The 24,523-nt window shown below is 49.2% G+C and overlaps 1 protein-coding gene across 2 annotated transcripts in view; it reads right to left on the bottom strand.

Moving 5' to 3' along the window:
* Window positions 1-15,699, bottom strand: part of SAG (S-antigen visual arrestin) — a 30,369-nt gene extending 14,670 nt beyond the window's left edge. The window contains exons 1-8 of one of the 2 annotated variants that reach the window (XM_043448094.1): window positions 15,575-15,699; window positions 11,205-11,265; window positions 8,754-8,798; window positions 6,420-6,613; window positions 5,068-5,127; window positions 3,375-3,451; window positions 2,214-2,349; window positions 1,141-1,225 (exon numbers count right to left, since the gene is read on the bottom strand). In XM_043448094.1, coding sequence (XP_043304029.1) covers window positions 1,141-1,225; window positions 2,214-2,349; window positions 3,375-3,451; window positions 5,068-5,127; window positions 6,420-6,613; window positions 8,754-8,798; window positions 11,205-11,265; window positions 15,575-15,637 — 721 coding nt within the window. In that variant the 5' untranslated portion in view covers window positions 15,638-15,699. The remainder of the gene's footprint in view (window positions 1-1,140; window positions 1,226-2,213; window positions 2,350-3,374; window positions 3,452-5,067; window positions 5,128-6,419; window positions 6,614-8,753; window positions 8,799-11,204; window positions 11,266-15,574) is intronic. The other variant, XM_043448085.1, reaches the window with a different exon arrangement.
* Window positions 15,700-24,523: the final 8,824 nt, after the last annotated feature.

The following is a 24,523-nucleotide window of genomic DNA, read 5'->3' as shown; positions in this document are numbered from 1 at the left end:
AAATACCATATGGAACACTACATACAACATACTAAATAAATCACACCAGGTCCTACAGAGACTTAAAGGCATAGAAACTGAACTCACATAAAAACAAAACCTTAATGTAAACATGTATATTAGCATTAAGAAAAATTTAGAATATTTCAGTATAAGTGCATCTGATTCCTGAGCCTTATCTATGATGGACAAGAGGGAGAGAGGAACGTAGTGGATGACACTTAGGTGACCAACTGTCCTGGTCTGCCTGGGACTGGCCTTTGATCCTTGATCCTGGTTAACCCAGGACAGTTGGTCACCCTAACTCTGTCTCAGTCATCAAGGGCCTGAGGGAGATGTGAACGGACAGGTCTTTGGTCCTTGATCCTGGTTAACCCAGGACAGTTGGTCACCCTAACTCTGTCTCAGTCATCAAGGGCCTGAGGGAGATGTGAACGGACAGGTCTCCCTTCCAGGTCATTCTATCACGTCTTTCCACGTCACCCACATGAGACCAAGATCTGGGAGCATCCCCGCTCACTTTGACGCCCTTTGACCTGAGGCAGTGTGCTGGACCAGTGGGACCAGTATGTCAGAGGCCCCTTTCCCGAATACATGGAAGGCTGGGCCATCACATGGCAACACAACAGCAGCAGTGACAGTGGGGATGACCATTTACAAAGCATGTCCAGTGCGCTCAATCAATAGATCACAAAAAAAAAAAAAAAAAAAATCCAGGAAGGTAGACCAGGAAGCCCTGCTGTGACTGCCCACTGGATTCTGAGACGATGTGCACAGCACAAGCCCACAAGGGACCCCAGGGTTCCCAGGCCAGGTCCCCCCCACTGCTCTGTGCAGAAAGGAAACCCCTCCCCCTCACCGGACCTGGACCCTCCAGGAAGGCAGGACAAGGAAGGACAGGAAGATGTCCTGTGGGGGAAGTTGTTCCAGGATGGAAGATGGCTCTAAGCTGGGCAGGAGGCTACAGAGAGGACACTAAAGGGACCTCTGCCTCTAAGGTCCTGCTGCCCTGACAATAGAGACAAACGGGAAGTTCCAAGGACCCAGGAGGGCCTGAGAGACCAGAGGAGAGACCCCAGGAAACTTGGCCACTGGGGACTTGGAAGGCTCTGCCATCCAGCTTGGAGCAGAAGGTCCTACCTAGCACTTTAATCTTCTTCACTGTCTTCTCTGTGCTGTTGGTCACGGTCACGGTCACAGGAATGGGCTCCCCGTGGTAATAGATCTGAAGAAGTTAGCAGATGGGGCAGAAAAGGGAAAGAAAACCTGGTCATGTCTTTCTAAATTCATCCCAGTCCTTTAACTGGAGGCAAAGTGGCTGAATTCCCATGCTTTCGAGGAAGACAAGGTGAGGGCATCGTGGCTCCTGTGGGGATATGTCTGGTGCAGGTTCTGCCCTGTGTGTGGGAGCCTGAGGCAATGATGTGGGCTCTGGCCACAACGCCCGAGTCCCGAGAGTCACACAGAGCAGGCCCCGGGGCTCTTGAGTGGGATCATGAAGTTATTTGGGGCAGAATGAGTGAAAAGAGAGGAGAATGTGGTGGGAGGCAGAGGTGGAGCTCATCCAGTGGCGACTCGGTGCTATACCAGATGGGCATGTTGTTGCACACACACACACACACACACACACACGCCTGTACACATACACACACATGCACACACATGCATAGAAGCGTGTACACATACACATGCACAACACACGTGTGTACAAACACATACACACACATGTGCACGTGCATGCGAACACACATGTACACAGACATGCACACACACGTGCACACATACGGTCTGCCGGGCTTGTGTCAATGTGTGTGTGACTCTTGTTGACCAGAGGGACCAGAGACAGCCCTGGCCAGCGGTCCTTCACCTTTCTTGGCCATGACATTCACACGTGACACAGCCACCCCCTTACCATTACTGCCCAATTTCAGTTTGAGGGAAGCAAACAATTTGTAACACCCATTGACGCCGCACTAAGAGGCCCCCTGGGGCAGAGATGGGAGGGCAAACCTCCCCCACATTGCTGGGACCCACAATGAGTAAAATGCAGGCCAGTTTGGCCCTATTCTAAGGGTCACCTTCACTGACATCAAGTTACGAAAAAGTCCAGTCATCGTCATAGGTTGGTGTTTACCACTATACCCAAGACTGCCCGCAGCCCACCCCCAGATGAGGGCCTGGGTGGGCTCCTTGCAGGCCGGCTCCGCAGTCACCTCTTTGCTGAGTGAGACGGCGAGGCGCAGGGGCTTGTCTGACATGAAGAACTGCCAGGAGGCCTCGGCTCGGGGCTGGGGACCCATCTCGCGTGGCGCGTGCTGTACCTTCCGGATCAGCAAACGCACGGAGCTCCTGCAGACGAGACGTCACGGACGGTCCCGGGATCAGCACCTGGGCCTCCTCGGGACGGCCCACCAGGTCGCCCCACCACCCCCCGCCTCATCCCCAGGCTGGGGTCCCTCGGGGATGCTCCTGATGGATGCAGAAGGACCAGTAGCCAGGTCAGGTCTGGGGGCCGGGGCCTGGCGGGTGGTGTGGACCTGTCCGCCCTCTGAGGGTCCCTCTCACCCTCCATGAGGACCCCGGCTCGGGCTCCTCTCAGGTGCAGCTGTGGTGGGAATGTGTGCCTACATGACATTTCAGAACTCTCTACAAATGTGACAGCTTGTCATTGCCATCTGATACAAGCATCCTCAGGTGTGAATGCTGAGTATGAGGGGGCAAGTGTTGAGGGCACAGTTGGAAACCTCATTCAGGAACAAGAAAAATGAACACCAGGGCCTGGGAGGACAGGAGTCATTGCTTAGTGGGCAGAGTTTCTGTTCAGGGTGATGATGGCATTTGGGATACAGATAGTTTGGGGATATTTCCCAAATGCTATCATCATTTATATACCATTCAGGATAGATATATCATCACATATATATCCCATATGTATTATCATACATATCCCAAATGCTATATATAGAGAGCAGACAGTGTACAGTGGTTATACAAGGTAATGACTATGTTTAATGCCACTGGGCTGTACCCTTGAAAATGGTTAAAATGGTCAACTTCGTGTTATGTATATTTTACCACCACCACAACAAAATGCAAAGGAAGAAGGAAACTCAAGATGGAGGCTTTCAGGAGCTTACACGAGGTTGATAATGCTCCTGTCATTTTCTTCTGCGTTCCCCCTAGATGGTCAGTCATGGACACCCACCCCATGTGTAGATGGTCCCTCCTGATGGTCCTGACCTGGGGAGGCTCCATAACCCACCACACCAGCCATGTGGGAAGAGTCCGTCTCACAAACATAAAGTGAGGGGTGGTTTCTTACCCCCACCCCTTAACTCCAGACCCCTCACCTATTCCCTCAGCTACACTCTTACTTCTTGGGAATTTTGTCCTCTTCCATATCCGTGCTGTGTGTGGCGAATGCTTTGATCTCGAAGTCGACCCCACAGCTCTGCAAGGGGGCAAGAGATGAGACAGGGCTGCGGTCTGCACCTCCCTTCTGGAGCTGGATGGGGTCACAGCTCACTCGGGGGGATGTTTCATGACACTTTCTTTTTCTGTATCAGTCATTTGCTTTTCAGAGCTGCACCAGTCAGACTAGATCTGGGGACATCCCTGGTGGTCCAGTGGCTAAGACTTTGCCTTCCATTGCAGGGGGTACGGGTTCAATCCCTGGTTGGGGAGCTAGGATCCCACATGCCATGGGGCAACTAAGCCCACAGGCCATAACAAAGACCTAGTACAGCTGAAAAATAAAAAATTTTAAAACTGTTGTAACAGATTCAATAAAGACTTTAAAAATGGTTCACATAAAAAAAAAATCTTAAAAAAATAAAGACTAGATCTGGAAGTGTGCTCATGATGAAATAATGGCATTAGCTCAAGGAGAGCGCCCAGCGAAGCCCCAGCAAAGGCCACCAGCCTGCAGGTCGTGCCCCCCCAGCAGCTGCAGAGGGTGAGTCAGGCATCCTGACTGGTCCTCGCCTCCCTCCGCATCTCATGGCGTCCAGCCCACCCCTCGTTCAGTTGTCCTCGGAAGTGGCTGTGCGTGTATGTTACTGATGGTCCACAACCTGCAGCCGGGGGACAGGTGCAATGCTCACAGGGCCCGTGGGGGTCCATGGACGCCCGTGCTGGGGCTCCAATGCCCGACCCCGGTGGGCAACTGCTCTGCGGCTGCAGCCAAGCGTGGCCAGGCTGCCAGGGGACCTGGTACTGGCAGCTCTCCCAACTCCTGAAGAGAAGCTGGAAATGGAAGTTGGAGCAAAGGCTCCTGAATTTTAAATCAACAAAATTAAAAAATCTTGCACGGGTGGAACAAATGCATCTGCCAGCCCCTCTGCCTGCCCCCCACCTGGCCCCAGCATGATTCCCTGCCCGCCCCCCCAGTTAACCTCCTTCTCTCTTGTGTTAACACGAGGGGGTGGGGATGGGGGCATCACTGTGAGGCTGGGCCCTCCACCAACTAGCTCCCCGCAGGCTGACAATAGCATGTCAGTCACAGTCCTACTGGTCCTGTGAAACTGTGGAATCTCAACAACGCTAAAACCTGGCTTGAAAATAAATACGCATCCGTACCCACCAGCACTTGGAGTTCTTAGCCCGCACCGCTCCACGCCCACCCCATGGCGCTTCCCACCCAAGCCAAGCTCTCCCACCTGTCCACCTGGGGCACGTGCTGTTCCTTCCTTATGAAACGCTTAGCGCTTCTCTCTATTGATATTGGCCAGCTCCTATGTGTGCTCCTAGACCAGCTAACAAGCTTTCTCAGGAAGGAGAGAGACCATCTGTTTCACTCACAGGGCTGCTCATGGTTAGGAAATGCTCAAGGCAAGTGATAGGCTCATTATACGTTCTCTCTACTTTTGGGTAAGTCTGAACTCTTCCACAGTAAAAGGCTAAAGTATTACACCCTTGCTTGTTAATTGGCTATACCTCAAACAAAATAAAACATTTAAAATTAAAGAATAAATAAATAAAACAGACTGTTTAAAAGAAAAAAAGAGGCTATTTTAAAAAATCCTTTGAAGGAATGAATGAATCCCTGGGATTCATTCTGGAACCAACCTTGCCCACATCTTGCGGAGCTGGCTGCAGCATCACTGAACAGGGCAAGTAGTCAGGAAACTGTGGAAAGAAACAACAGATCATTTCTTTCAGAGAATGTTATTCCACGTGTATTCCACCATGCATGCATGGTCAGTAGTGTCCACCTCTCTGTGACCCCATGGACTGCAGTGCACCAGGCTCTTCTGAACAAGGGATTCCCCAGGCAAGAATACTGGAGTGGGTTGCCATTTCCTCGTCCAGGGGACCTTCCTGACCCTGGGCTTGAACTTGAGTCTCTTGTGTCTCCTGCATTGGCAGGCAGATTCTTTACCACTGGTGCCACCTAGGAAGCCCATATATACATATATATGTATGTATTATATATGTAATGTGTGTGTATATATATATATATATATATGTATGTATATATATACACACACAAAACATAAACCTTACTATTTCAAGCATACAGTTCAGCAGCATTAAGGACATTCACACTGTCCTGCAATGGTCCCCACCATCCATTTCCAGAACTTTTCCGCCATACCAAGCAGAAGCTCTGTACCCATTAAACATCAATTCCCCAGCTCCCTACTCCCCCATGACCTGGAGACCACCCTCCCTACTTTCCGTCTCCACCAGTTTAACTCCTCCAGATCTTCCATGTAAGTGCAATCACACAGCATTGGTCCTTAGGCGACTGGGTTTCTTTCACCTAGCACCATGTTTTCAAGGTTCATTCTTGTCCCAGCCTGTGTCAGAATCTCCTGCCGTTTTAAGCCTGAACCGTATAACTCTGGAGGAATATGTAATCTTAAGACCCACAAACATGCTAGTGAAGAGGGTAGCTACCCCCACAGCGAGTCCAGGATGGAGTCATCAGAGGCAGGAACACTGGCCCCAGGGTCCCTGGTTCCACCAGGGATTTCTCTCCCATGACCCCCAGGCTGTGCTCAAGGTTACAGACAGGATCTCATTTCACTAAGATCTCCTGGCTCACGGGGAACTCTTGCCTGCTTAGAAACTCCTCAGGGCCAACTGCGGGGCACGTCTTTCTTTTTATAGACAAGTGCAAGTGAAGGCGTGACACGCACGTATAATTAGGTGGTCGGATGCAGTTTAAATATTTAAACTGTAGGTTGAAACGGTGCCTTCAAAGGCTAGGAGGCTATTTTCAAGGACTTAAAAAAAAAAGACAATGACAGCCCAGGCAGTCTAGAATTTCCTCAGTTCTAGAAGGGTGCAATTTGAAGGCCTGCGCATGTGAAGCCATTACTCTGGACCTGTTCCTTGGCAGCCGGTCACATCACAAGGTGCTGGGGGTGGAAGGAACCAGTGCAGTGGTGGGGGGGTGCTGCGACGTCACCTACCGTGAGCAGGAAGGGGTAGGTGTTGGCCCCCAGCTTCTTAATCAGGCTCTCCTGCAGCTTCGTGGTGGCGCCTGAGGCCCCCACGGGAGGGAACACCTGGACCTGGGAGAAGTAGAGGTCCCTGCGGAAGCTCAGGCCGATCACGTCGATGTCTTCCTGGCCGTAGCGGAAGGCACACGTCAGAGACACGTACACTGGGAGAGAGACAAGAAGGGTGGGCTTGGCCGGCCGGCCGGTTGGTCCGTCAGCCTGGCACCCCTGCCTGGGCTGACACCGCCTGCCTGCGGGTCTTGGCATTCAGCCTTCAGCATCCTGATGGGCTGGGACCTGGGGAACTCACCACCCAGCTGGCCCTTCTCTCCCTCTGGCTTATGTTAATTACTCTACAGGGCTGGGTCCCGAGGGCAGTGAGGCCCCTAGGAGGGGCCACGTTTTGTCTCCTGACTCTACTGTTTCCCGCACCCTCCCCCCTTTCCCTCTTGATCCACCAGCTCAGGGACCTCAGGAGACCTTTAAACAGGGTGAGGTCACTCGGGGTCTGAGAGCAGGAGGTCTGTCTAGAGTTGAGAGCGAAGGTAAGAAGTAGAGCGGGAACAGCGCTAGGGAGTAAAACTCAAAACTTGGGAATGCTTGATCTGGACGTGGTCGGGAGGGGAGTGAGCCGGGGGGTTGAGGGACCAGACGGAGAGGTGAAACCAAGTCCCAGAGGCAATCCGTCTTTTCACATGGCTCGGAAACTTAATTGAGCTTTCTCTAAATCTTCGGCACTTATGAAAATTCACTGTGGTTAGATGGATGTAAATGGTGCCCCTGGCGGACCAGAGGAATTACATGAGGCTACACATGTCTTGAGTAGGAGAGGGAGAAGAGGGCGACAGAGGATGAGATGGCTGGATGCCATCAGTGATTCAATGAACATGAACTTGAGCAAACCCCAGGAGATAGGGAGGAACAGGAGGCCTGGCATGCTGCAGTCCACCGGGTCGCAAAGAGTCAGACACAACTTGGCTACTGAACAATGACACGTGTTTTGAGGATGGACTGTTTACAGCTGTCGTTAATGTGGTAAATAAAACCACACGAGGTGCCCTGCACTTGAATGGAAAGCACGCTGCCCCTCCCCCTGTCCTCGGGAGCTGTGGGTGGAGGATTTTGTCTGTGTCCACCTCAAGGATAAGTGCCCCTTGGTGCTAAGCTCAGAAGAGTCACTGATCACTTGCTTATCCCTCAGCCGACATTTGTAGGAACAAGGTGCTCAGAGATGACCAGAGATGACCTGGATTTATGCCTGCCTTTCCGGAAAATGCTTTCCTGGCCAAGGTGGTGGGCTTTCAGGGCTGGGACTGGGCTCCTCCTGGTGTAAGAGAGGAGCAGGGCGCTGCCGGAGACAGCAGAGGGGGGCAGCTGTCAGCCTGTTTCTGCCCTGTCCCCAGGATGCTAGGGCCCTACAACAGACATACTCCAGAGCACATCCAGGGTGACGAACAACTCCTTGTAGGTTGCTGATAGCAACGCCTCTAAGAGGCACGTTTCAAACGGAACTGAGTGATAAATCAGATGGACTCCCATTTAATCGACACAACTGGTATTAGCATCACACTGCTTGCCACACACTTCACAGCAGCCAGAGATCACCGAGCGTGCTGTGCGGCCGTGGTCCAGAACCACCCGCGTGTGCTCAGTCACTTCAGTCCGACTCTGCGACCCCACGGACTGTAGCCTGCCAGGCCCCTCTGTCCGTGGGGATTCTCCAGGCAAGGATACTGGAGTGGGTTGCCATGCCCTCCTCCAGGGGATCTTCCCGACCCAGGGATGGAACCCAGGTCTCTGACGTCTCCTGCATTGGCAGGCGGGTTCTTCACCAGGAGTGCCACCTGGGAAGTCAAGAACCACCCGAGTCAGCATAGAGAAAACTCTGCCTTCCAGCAGCCTCCATTCCTCGCTTTTCAGATAAAGTCAGAAAGGAGCCCTCCTGAGTCTGCCTGGACATGGAACCATAGGACACTGTGGCGAGGGGCATGAGCACGCAGTCTGTGGAGGGGCAGCCCTGGGCTCTGGGCTCCGTCTGCCGTCCCTGATCGGGTCGGCTCGAGCAAGCGGCTTCCCTGGGTCTCCACCTCCTTCTGCCAGATGCGGACAGCGGGCCCTGGTGCGAACAGAGTCCATGTCCCGAGGATCGTACGAGGGAGTGCGGGTCAGAGGCTCTGGCAGCGAGAATGGGTGTGCAAGGGCTTCCCCACCTCTCCTTGCACACACACACACACACACATCCCCTTCCTGCAGAGAGCCGAGACCAGATCGCCGCTCCCTGGAGGGCGGAGGAGCACCCCTCACCTCTCTTGCCCTTCACGAGCTCAGGATCCACCAGCACGACGCCGTCTAAACCAAGAGAGAGAGAACAGTGAGGGTGGAGGATGTGAGAGAAGCGGAGGCTTCCTGAAGAGTATGTGTGTGTGTGTGTGTGTGTGTGTGTGTGTGTGCGCGCGCGCTCATATCACATGGAATCCATTTTCGTTAGGGGAATCTTAGAAACGGAAGTAAACAAAGGGAAAAAAGTCACCCCATTTCCACTACCCAGAGACACCCATTGCATGATTTCTCCAGATTAGATGCGTTTATGGAAAAGTTTTTACTAAAAAAAAAAGAGATCCTACTATACTGTTAGGTTTACTGCTTTCCTCACTCAACTGTATCTTCCAAACATCTACTCACACACACATACACACACACACACACACACACACTCACATAGTGTGTATTAATCATTTAAATTGGAGCAAATGTGTGGCCATTTGCTCCAATGAAGAGATTTGTTATAAATTATTTAGTCAACCTTCTCGTGTTAGGGCATTCAGGATGTTTTTTATTTTCCCCATTACAATTAAACTGCAGTGGACACCCTTGTAGGTAAATCTCTATCCACGGTGGACTTGAATGTGGCTTTTGATAACATTACTGCCAAATGACAGTTCTAGAAAAGCACATTGCTGAGGGACACGCTCATCTTACTGCCTGAATTGCCAGTCTTTTACACTCTTTTTTTTTAAACAACAATTTGAGTTGAAGTAATTATAGATTCACAGGAAGCTGTAAAGATAGCACAGAGGAGTCCCCATGTGTCCTTCATCCAGTGGTTACATCTTAGATAATTGCATACAATCTCAAAACCAGGAAGTCGACATGGGTACAGTGTGTGTATAGTTCTAACTTGTTTCATCAAGTGGAGATTTTGTGTTACCAAGACGGCAATCCCGACACGGAACTGCTCCCTCACCATAACGATCTCCCTCCAGGGCTGTGCCTTTGTAGTCACACCCAACTACCTCCCCCCACCAACCTTAGCCCCCCGAAACCACTATTCAGTTTTCCTTTTCTATAATGTCGCCATCTCTAAGACGTTATATAAATGGAATCGTAAAGCATATGGCCTCTTGAGATTGGCTTTTTCCACTCATCATAGTGCCCTTGACACTTACAAGCTCTAGCATGGGTTGGTAGTTCATTCTTTTTTTTTTTAACTTAAAATTAAGTTAAAAATTTAAAAAAAAAATGGTGGTGCATTGTGGCATGTGGGATCTTAATTCCTTGACCAGGGATGGAAACCATTCTCCCTGCAGTGGAAGCCTGAAGTTTTAACCACTGGACCACCAAGGAAGTCCCTGGCAGTTCATTCTTTTCCACTGTCAAGTAGTATCCCAAGGCATGGACATGCCCCAGCGTGTTTAACCTTATTCACCTATTGAAAGACATTTTGGCTCTTCCTAGTTTGGAGCCATTACAGACAAAGCTGCTGTGAACAATCACATACAAGTTTTTGCGTGAACATAATCTTTCATTTCTCTGTGATAAGTGTCCAGGAATGCAAATTGCTGGGTCATATAATAAGTATATATTTAGCTTTTAAAGTAACTGCCAACCTGTTTTCCAGAGTGGCTGGAATTTTACAATTTCCACCAGCAATGCCTGAGTGATCCAGGGTCTCCACATTCTCGCCAGCATTTGGTATTGTCACTGTTTTCAATTTTAGCCGTTCTGACAGGCGTATAATGATATTTCATTGTGGTTTTAATTTGCATTTCCCTAACGACTAATGTTGTTGAACATGTTTCTTTTGTTGTTGTTGAACATTTTTCTGTGTGCTCATGTGCCACTCATATATTTTCTTCAATGAAATGTCTTTTCACTTTGTCTATTTCCTAATTGGATCTTGTTTTCTCTTTAAACTGGTGAGTTTTGAGCTTTCTTTATATACTCCAGAGCTGAGTCCTTTGTCTCTCTCACACTCTTTAAAATTGTCTCCAATCAGCCAGTGGCGCCTGGATGATGTTTTAATTTGCCTTTTTTGATTAGATTATTAACAAAGCCAGATTTTTAAAAAAAAAAAAAACACAAAACTAGTAGGTGTCTGATGACTTAAAGGAAAACCAGCATTAAAATCTCACCCCAGACCTTCCCTGATGGTACAGTGGATAAGAATCTGCCTGCCAATGCAGGGGACCCTGGTTCGATCCCTGGTCCGGGAAGATTCCCACATGCTGGGGAGCAACTAAAGCCCGTGTGCCACAACTACTGAGCCTGAAAACTGCAGCTACCGAAGCCCATGTGCCTAGAGCCCGCGCTCCACAACCACAGCAGGACTGAGATGAGAAGCCCACGCACCACAACTGGAGAGGAGTCCTGCTCGCAGAAACTAGAGAACGCCTGTGCAAAGCAACAAAGACCCAGTGCAAGCAAAAAAATACACATATGTAGATTTAGAAAGATCTCACCCCAAAATCGACTTACCCACAGGCTCGACTCGTTCAACGTGGTCTATGTAGTCTCTCTTCCCCAGGTAGATGGTGACCTGTGAGAACAGAGATGGGTGCTCAATGGTCAGAGTACCCGGAGGCAATCATGTGAAAAATCGGCAACAACGGGGACGTTTGCACTCGTTCTGCTCGGCCTCCCTGTCCTCCTCGCGCCCTGCTTGGCCGTAGGCGAGGCCGTGGGCAGAGACAATGGACTGTGGGCAAGCTGTGGTCTTTCCTCAGCCTCCGAAACTGCTCCAAGGAACTCTTTCCAGCTCTTCCGGAAGACCCTGTTCTCCCCGCCTTTTCCCACCGAGCCCAGGTCTGCTGTCAACCAGGCAAACTTGGTGGATTCGTTGCTGATACTTTAGTGGAAAGTGACGCTTATGTGCATGAGGCTCCTGTCAGCTGTTTGCATGTTGAACCTTTCATTTCTAGCTGCGATCGAAAGGTTTCACCTCCTTGTTAGAAGAATTTCTGAACTCAGCTAGAGGCAGATGTTTTGGCGTCCCTGAAATCCTATCGGGTGAGCATCTATACAGATACAGCTTAAGAAGTGGGGAAGGAGTCCTGGCTGGGAAGGGAGAATCAGGTCCCAGCCCTCGTCCTGTCTCTTTCAACGCCCCTGGCAGCAAAGGTCCCTTTACCAACCCCCACTGTGGGAGAGCGTGGGCTGGATTCACCACCGCCACCACCTTAGGCCATGGCAGTGTGACCGTGGTGGTGAGAATTCTCTCCTGCATCTTTCAGCCATCACCGTGTCTAGTGCAGTGTCTGGTACAGGCAGGAATTTAATCGACATTTGCTAAGTGCATCAATGAGTGAATGCATGGACCCTGGCTAGCCCCCTCTTCCCTAAGCCTCTGGAATTCATATGTCTCTTTCCATGGACACTCAAAATAGTTTCTGTTGGCATTAAATCATCTCCTATATCTGCTCCCTTGTAGTGGTTATCCAGGAGGAGTGGATCTCTGTGGCTTCCAGGTTATTTGTGTGATTGATGTTGAAGCACCTGATCATAACCAGGTGCTGGGGGCGGGGTGGGTTATGGTGAAAGGATGCTTTCTGGGTAAAAAAAAAACTCAGCATGTAAAAAGCCCAGAGCCAAGAGAATGCTTCTGGAGCTGCCTATGGTTTCACCTGCAGGTACGTAGCCACCAAATGGAGATGCAAGTGGCCAGAAAGGATCTTACAGGACCAGACCCTGAAGATTCCAGGAGGATGTGGAAGCATTTGAAACAGGATGAAAGGCCTGCAATTAAGGGGTATGTGGTGCTTGCCCTGTACCAGGTACCAAGCTAAGCACACGAAGTACGTTATTTCATTTAATCCTCACAACTACTCTATGAGCTAGGGGTTAAGCCCATTTTATGGAGGAGAACACTGAGGCTCTGGCTGCATTGGCAGCAAAGTGGAGAAGGGGTTGGCGAGAGGAAAGCCAGGTAGGCAGCTGAAAGCGGTCGGGAGGAGGAAGGACTGAGGAGTGAATGGGAGGGGAGAGGGTAGGGGGACAGAATGTCTTCTCCTTTTTCAAGTTATGGCTGTGAAGGAAAGAAAGCTGGAAAGGGGACGGGGTCAAGGGGCTATTGTTGTTCTTGTTCTTGTGTTTAAGATGCATGAGGTGGGTCCTTGTTGTCATGCTCAAGCTGGTACTGGTAGAGAAGGAGAACCTCGGAGGGAGGAGGCTTTGGGATAGGACCCAAAGGAGGTGGTGGGCCATGATCCAGGCTGTAAGTAGCATGAACCTCAGTGGAAGTAACAGCACGTCCTCTGCTGCAATTGCAAGCGGGGGAAGAGACAGGAGCAGGTGGAAAAAGTGGGGTGGACGAGGCAAGGCTCCAGCCAGTCTGCTGCTTACCCATCTGACAGCCACGCACACCATCTTCATGGATAAGTCACCAATCGCGTCCAGGGCCCACCATCCCCAAGTGGTTGTGTTAAGGCGGGTACCCCAGAGGATCGTTCTTTTTTCCCCCAAGTTTTACTGAGATATAATTGACATATTGTTTAAGTTTAAGGTGTACAATATAACGATGTTTGTGTAAATCACAAGCTACAGCCACAAAGCTATAAGCTGAAACTGAAACTCCAATACTTTGGCCACCTGATGCGAACAGCTGACTCATTTGAAAAGACCCTGATGCTGGGAAAGATTGAAGGCAGGAGGAGAAGGGGATGACAGAGGATGAGATGGTTGGATGGCATCACTGACTCACTGGACATGAGTTTGGGTAGGCTCCGAGAGTTGGTGATGGACAGGGAGGCCTGGCGTGCTGCAGTCCACGGGGTCACAAAGAGTCGGACACGACTGAGTGACTGAACTGAACTGAACAGCCACAATAAATTTAGCTAACATCCATCATGAAGGATGATTCTTGAATGGCCTGCTCCCATTCTTTTGGCTCAGGATGGGCTGAAGGTGGGCATGTAGTCAGTTTTGACCAATGAAATAAAGAGAAGTCTGCTGGAGAAATACCTCCTCACCCTTAAGAGACCCCAGGAATCAACAACCTTTTCCTTCTTCTGGAAGGAAGTGAAGGTGAGTCCCCTGAAGCTGGGGCAGCCGTCTTGCCACCAGCCAGAGGATGAAGATCGCAGAAGACGGAGGAGTGGAGAGATTCGGAGAGAAACTGACCCAGGGCCCTGGCACACCATGCCCAAGGCCAGACAACACTTGCAGTGGGAATGAGCCTAATATGGAGAGTCATGGATGAATTATGTTTTCCTCCTACATACAAAAATTCTAAGTTTCCCAGGTCAAAGGAGGTCTAGCAAGGTGGAGTAAGGAAAAAGTGAGAAAGTGATAATACCCAGCAGGAGTGGTTTCTCTCTTCTTTTGCTGGAAGTCAAGATAAAGTTCACTGGAAAGAACCACGTTGGAAGAGAGCTGGGAGGATGAAAGATTGCGGGGTACCTGACTTGTCACCCTGAAGAATCAGGATTGGGTGGAAGTGATGGAGATCCTCAGGGAGGAGAGGAGAGGCGAAGGGGAGAGTGTCTGTGCAGAGCCCGTGAGGCCCAAGAAGATTCAGAGAGTTTCCTTCAGGCCCAGTGTAGGCTTCAGGAGTCATCTGGAAGGATGACCTAGGTCCACATCCTCCAGTACTTATCTACTGGTGGCCACCAACACTTGAAATATGGCCACTCCAAACTGACATGTGCTGTAAATGTATAACACACATCACGTCTCAGAAACTCAGAAAATAAATTTAACATGTCATCAATCTTCATTGGAAGGGCTGAGGCTGAAGCTGAAGCTCCAAAACTTCGGCCACCTGATGCAAAGAGCCGACTCACTGGAAAAGACCCTGATGCTGGGAAAGATCGAAGGCAAATTGAAGAGGGGGTGACAGAGGATGAGATGACTGGATGGTATCATTGACTCAATGGATATGAGTTTGAGCAAACTCTGGGAGATAGTGGAGGACAGGGAAGCCTGGCGTGCTGCAGTCCATGGGGTTGCAAAGAGTCAGATATGACTTGGTGACTGAACAAACAGCAAACAAGTGTTTTCAATACTTTTTTATACCATTTACATGTTGAGTTTTTTGGTTATATTGGGTTAAATAAAATGTAGTATTAAAATGAATTCCCTGTTTCTTCTTACCATTTTAACATGGCTAATAGAAAATTTTAAAATTAGAAGTGCAGCTTGCATTGGATGGCACAGAACTAGACTGTCAGCCCCTCGAGCCATGCAAGGAGACACCATCCACAGAGGCTGTGGGGTGGGCCCTCGATTGGGTCTCCCGGGCCAGGAAGTTCACAGGCACATCTAGACCACCTACCGTCCCCCTGATGGAGCCAACAGTGGCATCACCTCTGCCGGGTATGCAGGGTGCCAGGGTATTGGTGGCCGTGCGGCCACAGTGGGCACTGTGGAGCTTCGGGAGATGCGCCCTTATCCAGTGGTCCTGGAGGCCCATTAGGGCTTGAGAGCTTGGCGCCTGGGGTGGGTGCCAGAAGGTAGAGAATTGCATGACCCAGCATCAGCGCTCTCCCCAGGCAGGTAGGTAAGACAATAGAAAAAGGCCCAAGTAAATGATAGGCGTTACCAAAACAACGTCTGAAATGTAAGTCAAGGGTTCAAGGCTACAAAAAGAAGTAAAATTGGAGGAGAGGGATTGGGGACTGAGAGATCAGGAGAAGATGAAGGGTCCTGGGGCTGAAGTCTTGTTGAGATTGAAGAGAAGTACTATTTCTGAAAGTCATCCCTTTACATCTCATGTATCATCCAGCAGACAGAGATGGATGACACACACATCACTTCCACTGACCTCACAGGGCTTTGATACTGATCCCATCTATTTGAAAAAGCCCGTTAAAAAAATCATCCCTCGAGCCCCTCATGTCTGCCCCACTTACCGATTTGTCACGGGAGATCTTTTTGAAGATAACGTGGTTTGGGGCGGGCTTATGGGCCTGCATATTGGCTGTCACGTTAACTGTCCCTGGCAGCTTCTTCCAGTTTAGGGTGTACGTCAGGTGTTCGAGGGCTGCGGAAAGGTAAAGCCATCCTAAATATAACGTCGAGAACATTCTCAGAATAAAACCTACTCATGAGATACTGCACATCCATTAGACATTTCCTTCTACCTCGAGATCCACGTTTGACTCAATAAGGCCTTTGTCTGGTTTGTATTTCACTACAGTGAACTGCCTTTTTTTTTTTTTTAAGGTATTTATTTTTTCTTGATAAGCCTCAAACACTTCTTAGTAAGCCTCACCAGCAAACCTCACTTCTTAGTAAACCTCACTTCAGAAAGATTCCCACGAGAAGGTTTTACTTTGAGACTAAGCCTTGGTATCGTCACAGTAAGCCAGATTGATTTTAAAATTCTATCTTGACGATGTATCATGGCAATTAAGGTAGAAAAAGTTCCTGCAAACCACAACCTAACCACTTCATGAATATCATTTTAAAAATCCGTTAAATCCCCTAAAAGTTCTGCTCAGCAATTCACACTAAGCAGAGTTCTCTCTCACCATCCCCAGCTCTACCCACAACAAACAGGCCGTCCGAGCTGTCTGAAATTCAACGCCTTCCGAGTTTCCTTTACAAGCAATGTCCGTGGAAAGTAACTGGGTCAGAATGACTGCACGAAGATGTCAGTTTTCCCGGTCCTGGCTCTTTCCCAGCCTGCCCCGAGGTTCTGAGAAGGCTTTGCTGGAGGGTGGTCACGTACCTCGTGCGACCAGCCTGGAGGGCCCAGGAGGTGGAGAGAGGGTGTGTGTGCCCTTTGGGATGAGGAGACAGCCAGCCCCTGCCCCGTCTACCCAGACAACTCCACACGGGCCCCGGCTGACCGCTCAGGGGGATTTGTAGGGAGCTGGGAGAGGGTGCCCCGCACCCACATCTCAGTGTCTAGAAGCCAAATCCCACTGAAGGAGCAGAGCAGTAACTGGATTAGTGCTGAGGCGGACGAAATGGTAGCTTCAGCAGTTCTCAGCATTAGGCAAGGGCCTCTCGGTCTCTCTCCAGAGGGGCTCACAGTGGGCTCGCAGGAGCCAACCCGCTTGAGCGGGGAAGGGTAGAGGAGGGGAGGGATGACAGCTAGACCAAAGCTACTTTCTATCTTAACCCACTTTGGGTTCTGGAAATAGACTGATTATCCCTTCCTCCCGCTATCACCAGGAGAAGGGATTTTCCAGAGCTCAACCAGCTTGATTAAACTCAGCAGGCAGCTAATGCAACCTTGGGGGTGGGGATAGAGACAGAAAGGTCAAGGAGAAATGTCAACCTCAAGATGAATCCTGGTGTTACGCAAGCCAAACGGGTGCTGTCCTTCTCCTCTACCCCGTGGTCCTATCCATTAGGTCATGGGTCCTGTCAATTTTGCCCCTGGTATCCTCTGAATCGGTCAAGTCCTCCCACCCCCGCAGGGTCCACACCAGCCCCTTGGCTTTCCTGGACAATAATGTCTACTGCTGTCTGACAACATCCTTCCAAGCCCTGAGTAGCCACCCTCCCACTCAGCATCTCACCTTGTTCTCAGTTATAGGCGCAGAACTTTATTTCTGAAAAAATATTTGTTATTTGGCTGCACTGGGTCTTAGCTGTGAGGTCTTCAGTCTTAGTTGTGGCATGTGGGATCTAGTTCCCTGCCCAGGGATCGAACCTGGGCCCCCTGCATTGGGAGGTGGAGTCTTAGCCACTGGACCCCCATGGGAGTCCTAGGCACAGAACGTAAAGTCACACACTCCAGCCTCTGCCCTCCATTCCCCATCTCCCTGCACTGCACACCCATCATTGCTTCTGCCTGGAATCACCCTCTTCTCCCACGCTCCTTGATTCTTTCCACCCTTCAGACTCCGGCTCAAGAGTCACTTCCTGACCTTTCACCTCCCCCAAGCTGTTGTAAATCTCATTTTTTTTTTTCCTCCAAAAAAAAAAAAAAGAGTCACTTCCTCAGGGGAGCCTTCCCTAATCTCCAGACTAGTTTGGAGGCTCTTCTGCATCTGATGCTTGTCTGCAAGATAATTTTATGGTCTTTCGTCTATGCTTGACTCTAGGCTCCATGAGGTCAGGGACCCCATGCTGTTTTGTTTCCCTTATGTTTATATTCCAGTGTCTGGAATAGAATATTCAGGAAATGAATGCAGGGGATGGTGAGGCCACTGACACGTGTGTGTTTTGGACTTGAGCTGGTGTCTGGAAGTGAAGCCAGTCTAAGCAGAAAGCCAGTTCTGATGTTTGGGGTGTTAGTATCTATTGAAACACCACGGTGGCTTCCCACCTAAACCCTGCATGATCTGGGCCCCCTTTTCATAACTTTGTTCACTTTGCTCCAGTCAACTGGTCTCTTTGCTTTTTTTCAAACCTGCCTCAGGGCCTTTGTACCTACTGCTTCTTCTTCTGGAACACTTTTCCCACAGTCACCCGGCTCATTTCCTTGATTCCTCTGAGTCTTGATGTCACCGTCACCCTATCCATCTGTATCCTGGTGTACCACCCCATCCAACACTTCTGTCCTCTTCCTCTGCATTACCTTCCTCTGTAGCACCGACAACCATCTAACATAGAGGAGAACTGATTAATTTCTTCTTTATTGTCTGTCCCCCCGCCACCACTGTTATATTGTAGGTTCCAGGACTGAAGAGATTCTTGACTGTTTAGTTCCTCTCCCATCTCCAGTATCTAGAATCGGGGCCTCAATAAGCTTGGAGAAAATCGACGAGTCGCTGGATTGCAACAGTATGCTGGCTGGCAACAGCTGAAGTTGGGGAAAAAATTTCATTTCTATGAGAATAAAAATTTAAAAATATATCTAGATCTATAAGTGGATCTAGTTCCTTAACCAGGGATCGAACCAGGATTCCCTGGGAGCAGGGAGTCTTAACCCTTGGACCACCAGGGAAGTCCTAACTTTTAAAAATTTTAACGGAGGAATGTCTGCTCACAAATGTAAAGAGAGTGATAGAATTAGAAAAACATCACTCGACAAACTCTGACTGTATTAATTGTGCCTTTTTATTTTCTGTAATTTTGATGCTTTGACATCTGGGGCTTTGCTGACCCTGGAGAAACTGCCATCCCAGGGCTAGTTTTTTCCCAGAGTGACTGTTTTTCACGTCCGTATCAGCCAACCCAGGATGTGAACACACCATAGGCCTCCTTTCCTGCTTTGCTGGGGGTCTCACACTCCGAACCATTATTGCCCTGCTCCTGTCAGCCATCCTGGGGCCAGGTGTCAGACAACTGGAGACAGCCCCTGCACCCCAGAGCCTGCTGAAGTAAAGAACCCATCTTAAGTCTGCTTATCTTGTCTCACCAGTTCCTTCTCAAGGAACCACAAAAAACCTCTTGCCCATGTTTTCTCCTTGATCCTTCTACCATCTGACTGGCCCCTGGTGCTTCCCTGGGTGGCCTGCCCCACTTTGAGGAACTGTAAGTAATAAACTATCTTTTCAATGACAATGTCTTCTGAGCCATTGATCTCACCAGAGCTGAATAACAGTAAAACTTAACATTGTAAAACACTGATGACATTACTGACTCAGATGAGGATTCTTTACTGGTGTCAAAACCATTATGTGAAGAGTTGCAGGGGAAATGTCTGTTCCTACGACACCAGAGTGATGCCATATGGATCAAGACTTCACAAGGTGCAAGCCTTCTGCAACCACACGACAGGGGGAGCAGGTGTGGTCCAAAGTCAATCAGCATCTCCAAGGAGTCAACCCCTGTGATGTATCACCTTGAGACAGCTGGAATCCATCAAGCCTTTAGACATCACTTCTCATTTGTAGGACATACAAAGAATAGCTAGATGAGACCACAAGAAAGCTACCAGATGAATGTAGAAAGTGGCTGGTATCTTTCATAAGTCAATGTCATAGAAAAGAGATGCACTGGATTAAAAGACAGTTAAGGGACTCAACATTCAGATGTACTGTGTGGTCCCCACTGAATAAACAGGATGTATAGACATTTTGGGCCCATTTGGAAAATCTGAATATAATCTGGTAACGTGTCAGTAATATGTTTGTTGGGGCCTCTCTAGTGGCTCAGACAGTAAAGAATCTGCCTGCAATACAGGAGACCAGGGTTCAATCCCTGGGTTGGGAACAGCCCCTGGAATATGTTTGTTATTTGACCTCAGACAGGTGGCATGGAAATTACTGGACAAGGAAGGTTGAGATTGTGACTAAACAAAGGTCACAGGATGGTATGTGTAGTATGATCGCATTTTGCAAATGCACAAGTCTATGTGTGGATATATGTGGACACACGTGTGTTTTCATACACATTATATGCACAGTCTTCAGGGATGGGAACCAAGGAGCTGACATTGGTGGTCTGTGTGAAGGGAATGTTAGGTTTTGTTTTTAAGAAATCTTCTCTTTTCCCTTAAAAAAAAAAAAAAGAAATAAGAGAATTTCCTGGTGGTCCAGTAGTTAAGACTCCGAGCTCTCACTGCCGGGGGCCTGGGATCAATCCCTGTTGGGAAATTAAGATCCCATAAGCTGTGAGGTGCAGTTAAAAAAAAATTAAAAACTAATAATAATAAGAGGAAGAAAAATGACCAGGGCCCTTCTAGTGTCTCCATCAGTTGGCTGCCCTCGAGCCGTGGGCGCCCCTGGGACCCCCATTCTCCTGTAGCTGTGTTAGCCCCAGGTCCCCAGGGTGGAGGTCTCAGTCACTGACCTGTCAGCACTGGGACAGGTAGGAGAATCTGGGGTGTACTGCATGCCAGACCTCACTCTTTTTGGAGATCGTAGTCTCTGGTAGTCATTCCCAGCCCCTGGTCTGTAATGCATTTTTCTCCGCTTGGTGAAGAATCAAGGAAAATGAGGACACTGTTGTCAGTTTTTTCATTTCAGTATAAAGGGTGGTTCTTTATTCTAAGGTTATGAAGTTCTAAATTTTTCTTCCTTATTTGAAGTTTTAAATTTTTAAATATAAATGTCCTTCTTCCTCCCAATCTTTATAGATACATACTCTGCATGCAACCAAATCTACCCATCTTAAGCGCAGAGTTTGATGAAGACACATTTCCGTTGCCCCTAAAGTTTCCCCGGCATACATTTCAGTCAACTCCCTGTCCCAGGTAACCACTGATTTGCTTTCAGTCATTTGTTTTGCATTTTCTAGAATTGATTATGAATTTAAACAAACAGAGAAAAGCCAGAATAGTGTGATAAACACCCCCATAGTCCACACGGAGATTCAACATTTCACTGCACGTGCTCATCTATCGCCTTTTTCCTTTTGAACCATTTGAGAGTAAACTGCAGACACACACTTTACCCATAAATATTTCAGAATGCAGCTGCTAAGCATAGGGACAAAGTGTTCTTCCTTTTATAAAATAGAGAGGCGCGTAGATGGCAGTTTAGAAAAAAAAAACAAAATCCTTACTTGGCCAAAATGAAAAGTTTTCCAACTCTTGCTACAGTTCTTCTGGAAATTTACTGGTCTATTAATTCTCAGAGTCTAGGAACCACTCCCTGGCTATGCATTACTTGTTTCTTGCGTCAGATCCAGTGAGAAGCAGCTACAAACCCCGTGTTTCATTTCCCAACACGAAACGCAGTGCCAGCTCGAGGGGGTGGAGGGTGGGATGTACAGCTAAGAAGCTTAGAGGCTTTGGGGCTAGGTGATCGTCTTAAGGGTTTATTAGGGCACATGCATGAGGGAAACTGCTTCAGTCTGCTAACCCATCAACTACAAAATGAAAACTTGTGTCCTCACTGCCTTAGTTCTACTGAAGCAGAGAGCACTGGACAAGTTTGAAGTTACTGTTATTTATGAAGAGTGCCAGGGAACCAGAACTACCCTAATTCCAACATGTACCTCTTAGTCAACTGGCCGTAAGAATAGAGGGCTGTTGTTATGGGTTCGGCTGGCTAATGTCTGAAATCCTAAGTGGAACCCCATGGGCAGGGATCCTTGAAAAACATCTAGTCTACATGCCATCCCTTGTGTTGAGCTCCTCTACAATATCCACAGGAAGTTGTTGAATGCTTCCAGGGATGGGGGAATCACTACCACTTCTCTTTGAAGTAACCGGGGGTGTGAGGAAATTTTTTGTGAGGATGGAAATCAGCCTCCCTTCTACCTCTCTGCATGGGTCTAAGTTAATCCAATCTCTTCCACATGTCAGTTTTTCCTGATTAGAATGTTGTTTGTTGTTAGAATATAGGTGCTCAGTCCTCATGGGCACTGAAACACTCACCACTGGGGTCCTCCCCAAGACAGATGCCAAACATCCATCCTGAGGCATCACGCTGACAACGGTGCCTAACACTCCAGGTTTCTGTGTGTGGGAAGCAAGCTGTGCAAACAGCCCCAGACTAGAGCCCTGGATTGTCATGGCTCACTGATGAGTCCACTTCAATCCCGAGAAACTATATCCGCCTCACTGTATTCTTTTCTCCATCTGCAGAAGGAGTCAAGGAAAGGCATCAAATGTACAGAGAAGACCTTGAAAAGGTCCTGATCCACTTTCTTTCACCCTGACGTGAGCGCTTCTTTCTTTCTGGTCCTACCACATGGGTCCCGACGCTGGAGGGGGCTTCAATGGTAATGAGTTTGGAGTTGACGCCATTGAGGTGCTTCCACCTGAAGTTGAGCTGAAGCTGAAGCTCCAATATTTTGGCCACCTGGTATGCAAAGAGCTGACTCATCGGAAAAGATTGAGGGCAAGAGGAGGAGGGGGCGGCAGAGGATGAGATGGTTGGATGACATCACTGACTCAATGGACGTGAATTTGAGCAAACTCTGGGATATGGCAAAGGACAGGGAAGCCTGGTGTGCTGCAGTCCATGGGGTCGCAAAGAATTGGACACAACTTAGCAACTGAACACCACCACACTGAGATGCTTACTCCTGTAGCTGAGCAAAACTAGGCAGAGCCTTCTGGAGGAGTCTGCTACAGCGTGTCTCCCCAGACTCCCGTGTTGTAGCCCATTTACCCCTCCGTGTGAGGTGGGGCCGTTGAGCGAGGTCATCAGCGCGGTCCTGATCCGACAGGATCGCCACTCTCCTTGCACAGACAGTCCCGTGAGCAGACAGCTCAGCGGCAGCAAGGCCTCAGGATGGACACCCGCTGGCGCCTTCAGCCAGGACTCCAGTCTCTGGGTGTAAGACGCTTCTGTTGTGTAAGCCTCACAGGCTGCAGAACTTCACCCTTGCAGCCCAAGTAGAGCAAGATGAGGGCCCACGCTTCTCTACGGAGAGACCAGAAGTTTAGAAAAAAAGAAAAAGGACACTCATCTAGCCTTTCTTGTTGAAACTCCACGTGGTGCTCATACAACACTGTCAATGCACTAAATGCCACTGTTCAGTTTAAAATTACTAATTTTATGTTAATTCCAACTCAATACATTTAAAAATAGTAGAAAAAGAAACTCACTTATTTTTACCTTGTGACCCAGTGCGTGTCTGCATGCTAAGTCACTTCAGGGGTGTCCAACTCCTTGCGAGCCTATGGACTGTAGCCCGCCAGGCTCCCATCTACGGGATCTTCCAGGCAGTAACACTGGAGTGGGTCGCCATTTCCTTCTCCAGGGAAATTATTCCGGCTGTGCTGGGTCTTCACCGCCACACTCGGGCTTTCTCTAGTTGTGGTGTATGGGCTTCTCATTGCAGTGGCCTCTCTTGTTACAGAGCCCAGGCTCTAGGCATGCATGCTTAGCTGCTCCATGGCATGTGGGATCTTCACAGACCAGGGACTGAACCCATGTCTCCTGCATTTCAAGGCAGAATCTTAACCACTGGACCTCCAGGGAAGCCTGTCTTTTCTTTCTGCTGATTCAATTCTATTAAATAAAAACTTTTATTAAGAGTACCCACTCTGTGCTTAGCATTACCTGAAAGTCAAAGATACGGTTGATTCTGAGACTTCTAGCTTACGACCCCTTAGAACCTCTGCTGCCCCTTCAGGGAGCAGCAGAACATATGGCTTTCTTTCAATTTGGCTGTGCTGGGTCTTAGTTGCTGTCTGCAGGATCTTGTTTTGGCATGAAAACTGAGTTGCAGGATCTAGTTCCCTACCAGGGATCAAACTTGGGCTCCTTGCATTGGGAACTCAGACTCTTGGCCACTGGACCACTAGAGAAGTCCTTCATACGGTTATTTAGAAACTGGACCGCGTACAGCCTATCTTCTTACGGGCCTGGCTCACAAGCATACCTATCTACTGTTTAAGTCCGTTTCTCTGGAGAAATGAAGCCCAAAGCCTGACTTCCCCTGCTCTCCTCCCCAGGTCCTAGGGTGGGAGCAAGTCCACAGGGCCTGGCACACAGCAACCTCCAGGGCGAAAGTTCCTAGTGGTGGTGGTGGTGGTGGTTTAGGGGCTCAGTCATGTCCGACTCTTTGTGACTTCATGGACTGTGTAGCCCATGAGGCTCTTCTCTGTCCATGAGATTTTCCAGCTAAGAATACTGGAGTGGGTTGCCATTTCCTTCTCCAGGGGATCTTCCTGCCCCAGGGATCGAACCCCAGTCCCCTGCATTGCAGGCAGATTCTTCACCAACTGAGCCACCAGGGAAGCCGACGATGTTCCCACGTGGGATACACACATCACTTATGGGAGGAAAGTCAACCAAATCCAGCTGGGACCTCAGGTGCCAGAACCGCTGTGGAGATTCTCCTCCATGTCCCCTTGCTGCTGGGCAGTGCCCTGCAGAGGCAGGCAGGGCTGCCCATGCCATCTGCTCCAGCCAGTGTGTAACAAAGGTGACCAGGTGGAGCTACAATTGGTGCTACAGACGCCTGCCTTCTTAGTGCATCGTCCTTGTTTCCCTTGCTGACGGCAAATGAATGGCCAGATATGAGGGAACCCACCTAGCTATGCCCGCTCACAGAAA

This window comes from Cervus canadensis, chromosome 2 (assembly GCF_019320065.1).
Source record: "Cervus canadensis isolate Bull #8, Minnesota chromosome 2, ASM1932006v1, whole genome shotgun sequence".
In the NCBI taxonomy this organism is placed as follows: domain Eukaryota; kingdom Metazoa; phylum Chordata; class Mammalia; order Artiodactyla; family Cervidae; genus Cervus; species Cervus canadensis.
Note: the sequence above shows the minus strand (reverse complement) of the source record. Positions and strands in the feature narration are given on the sequence as shown.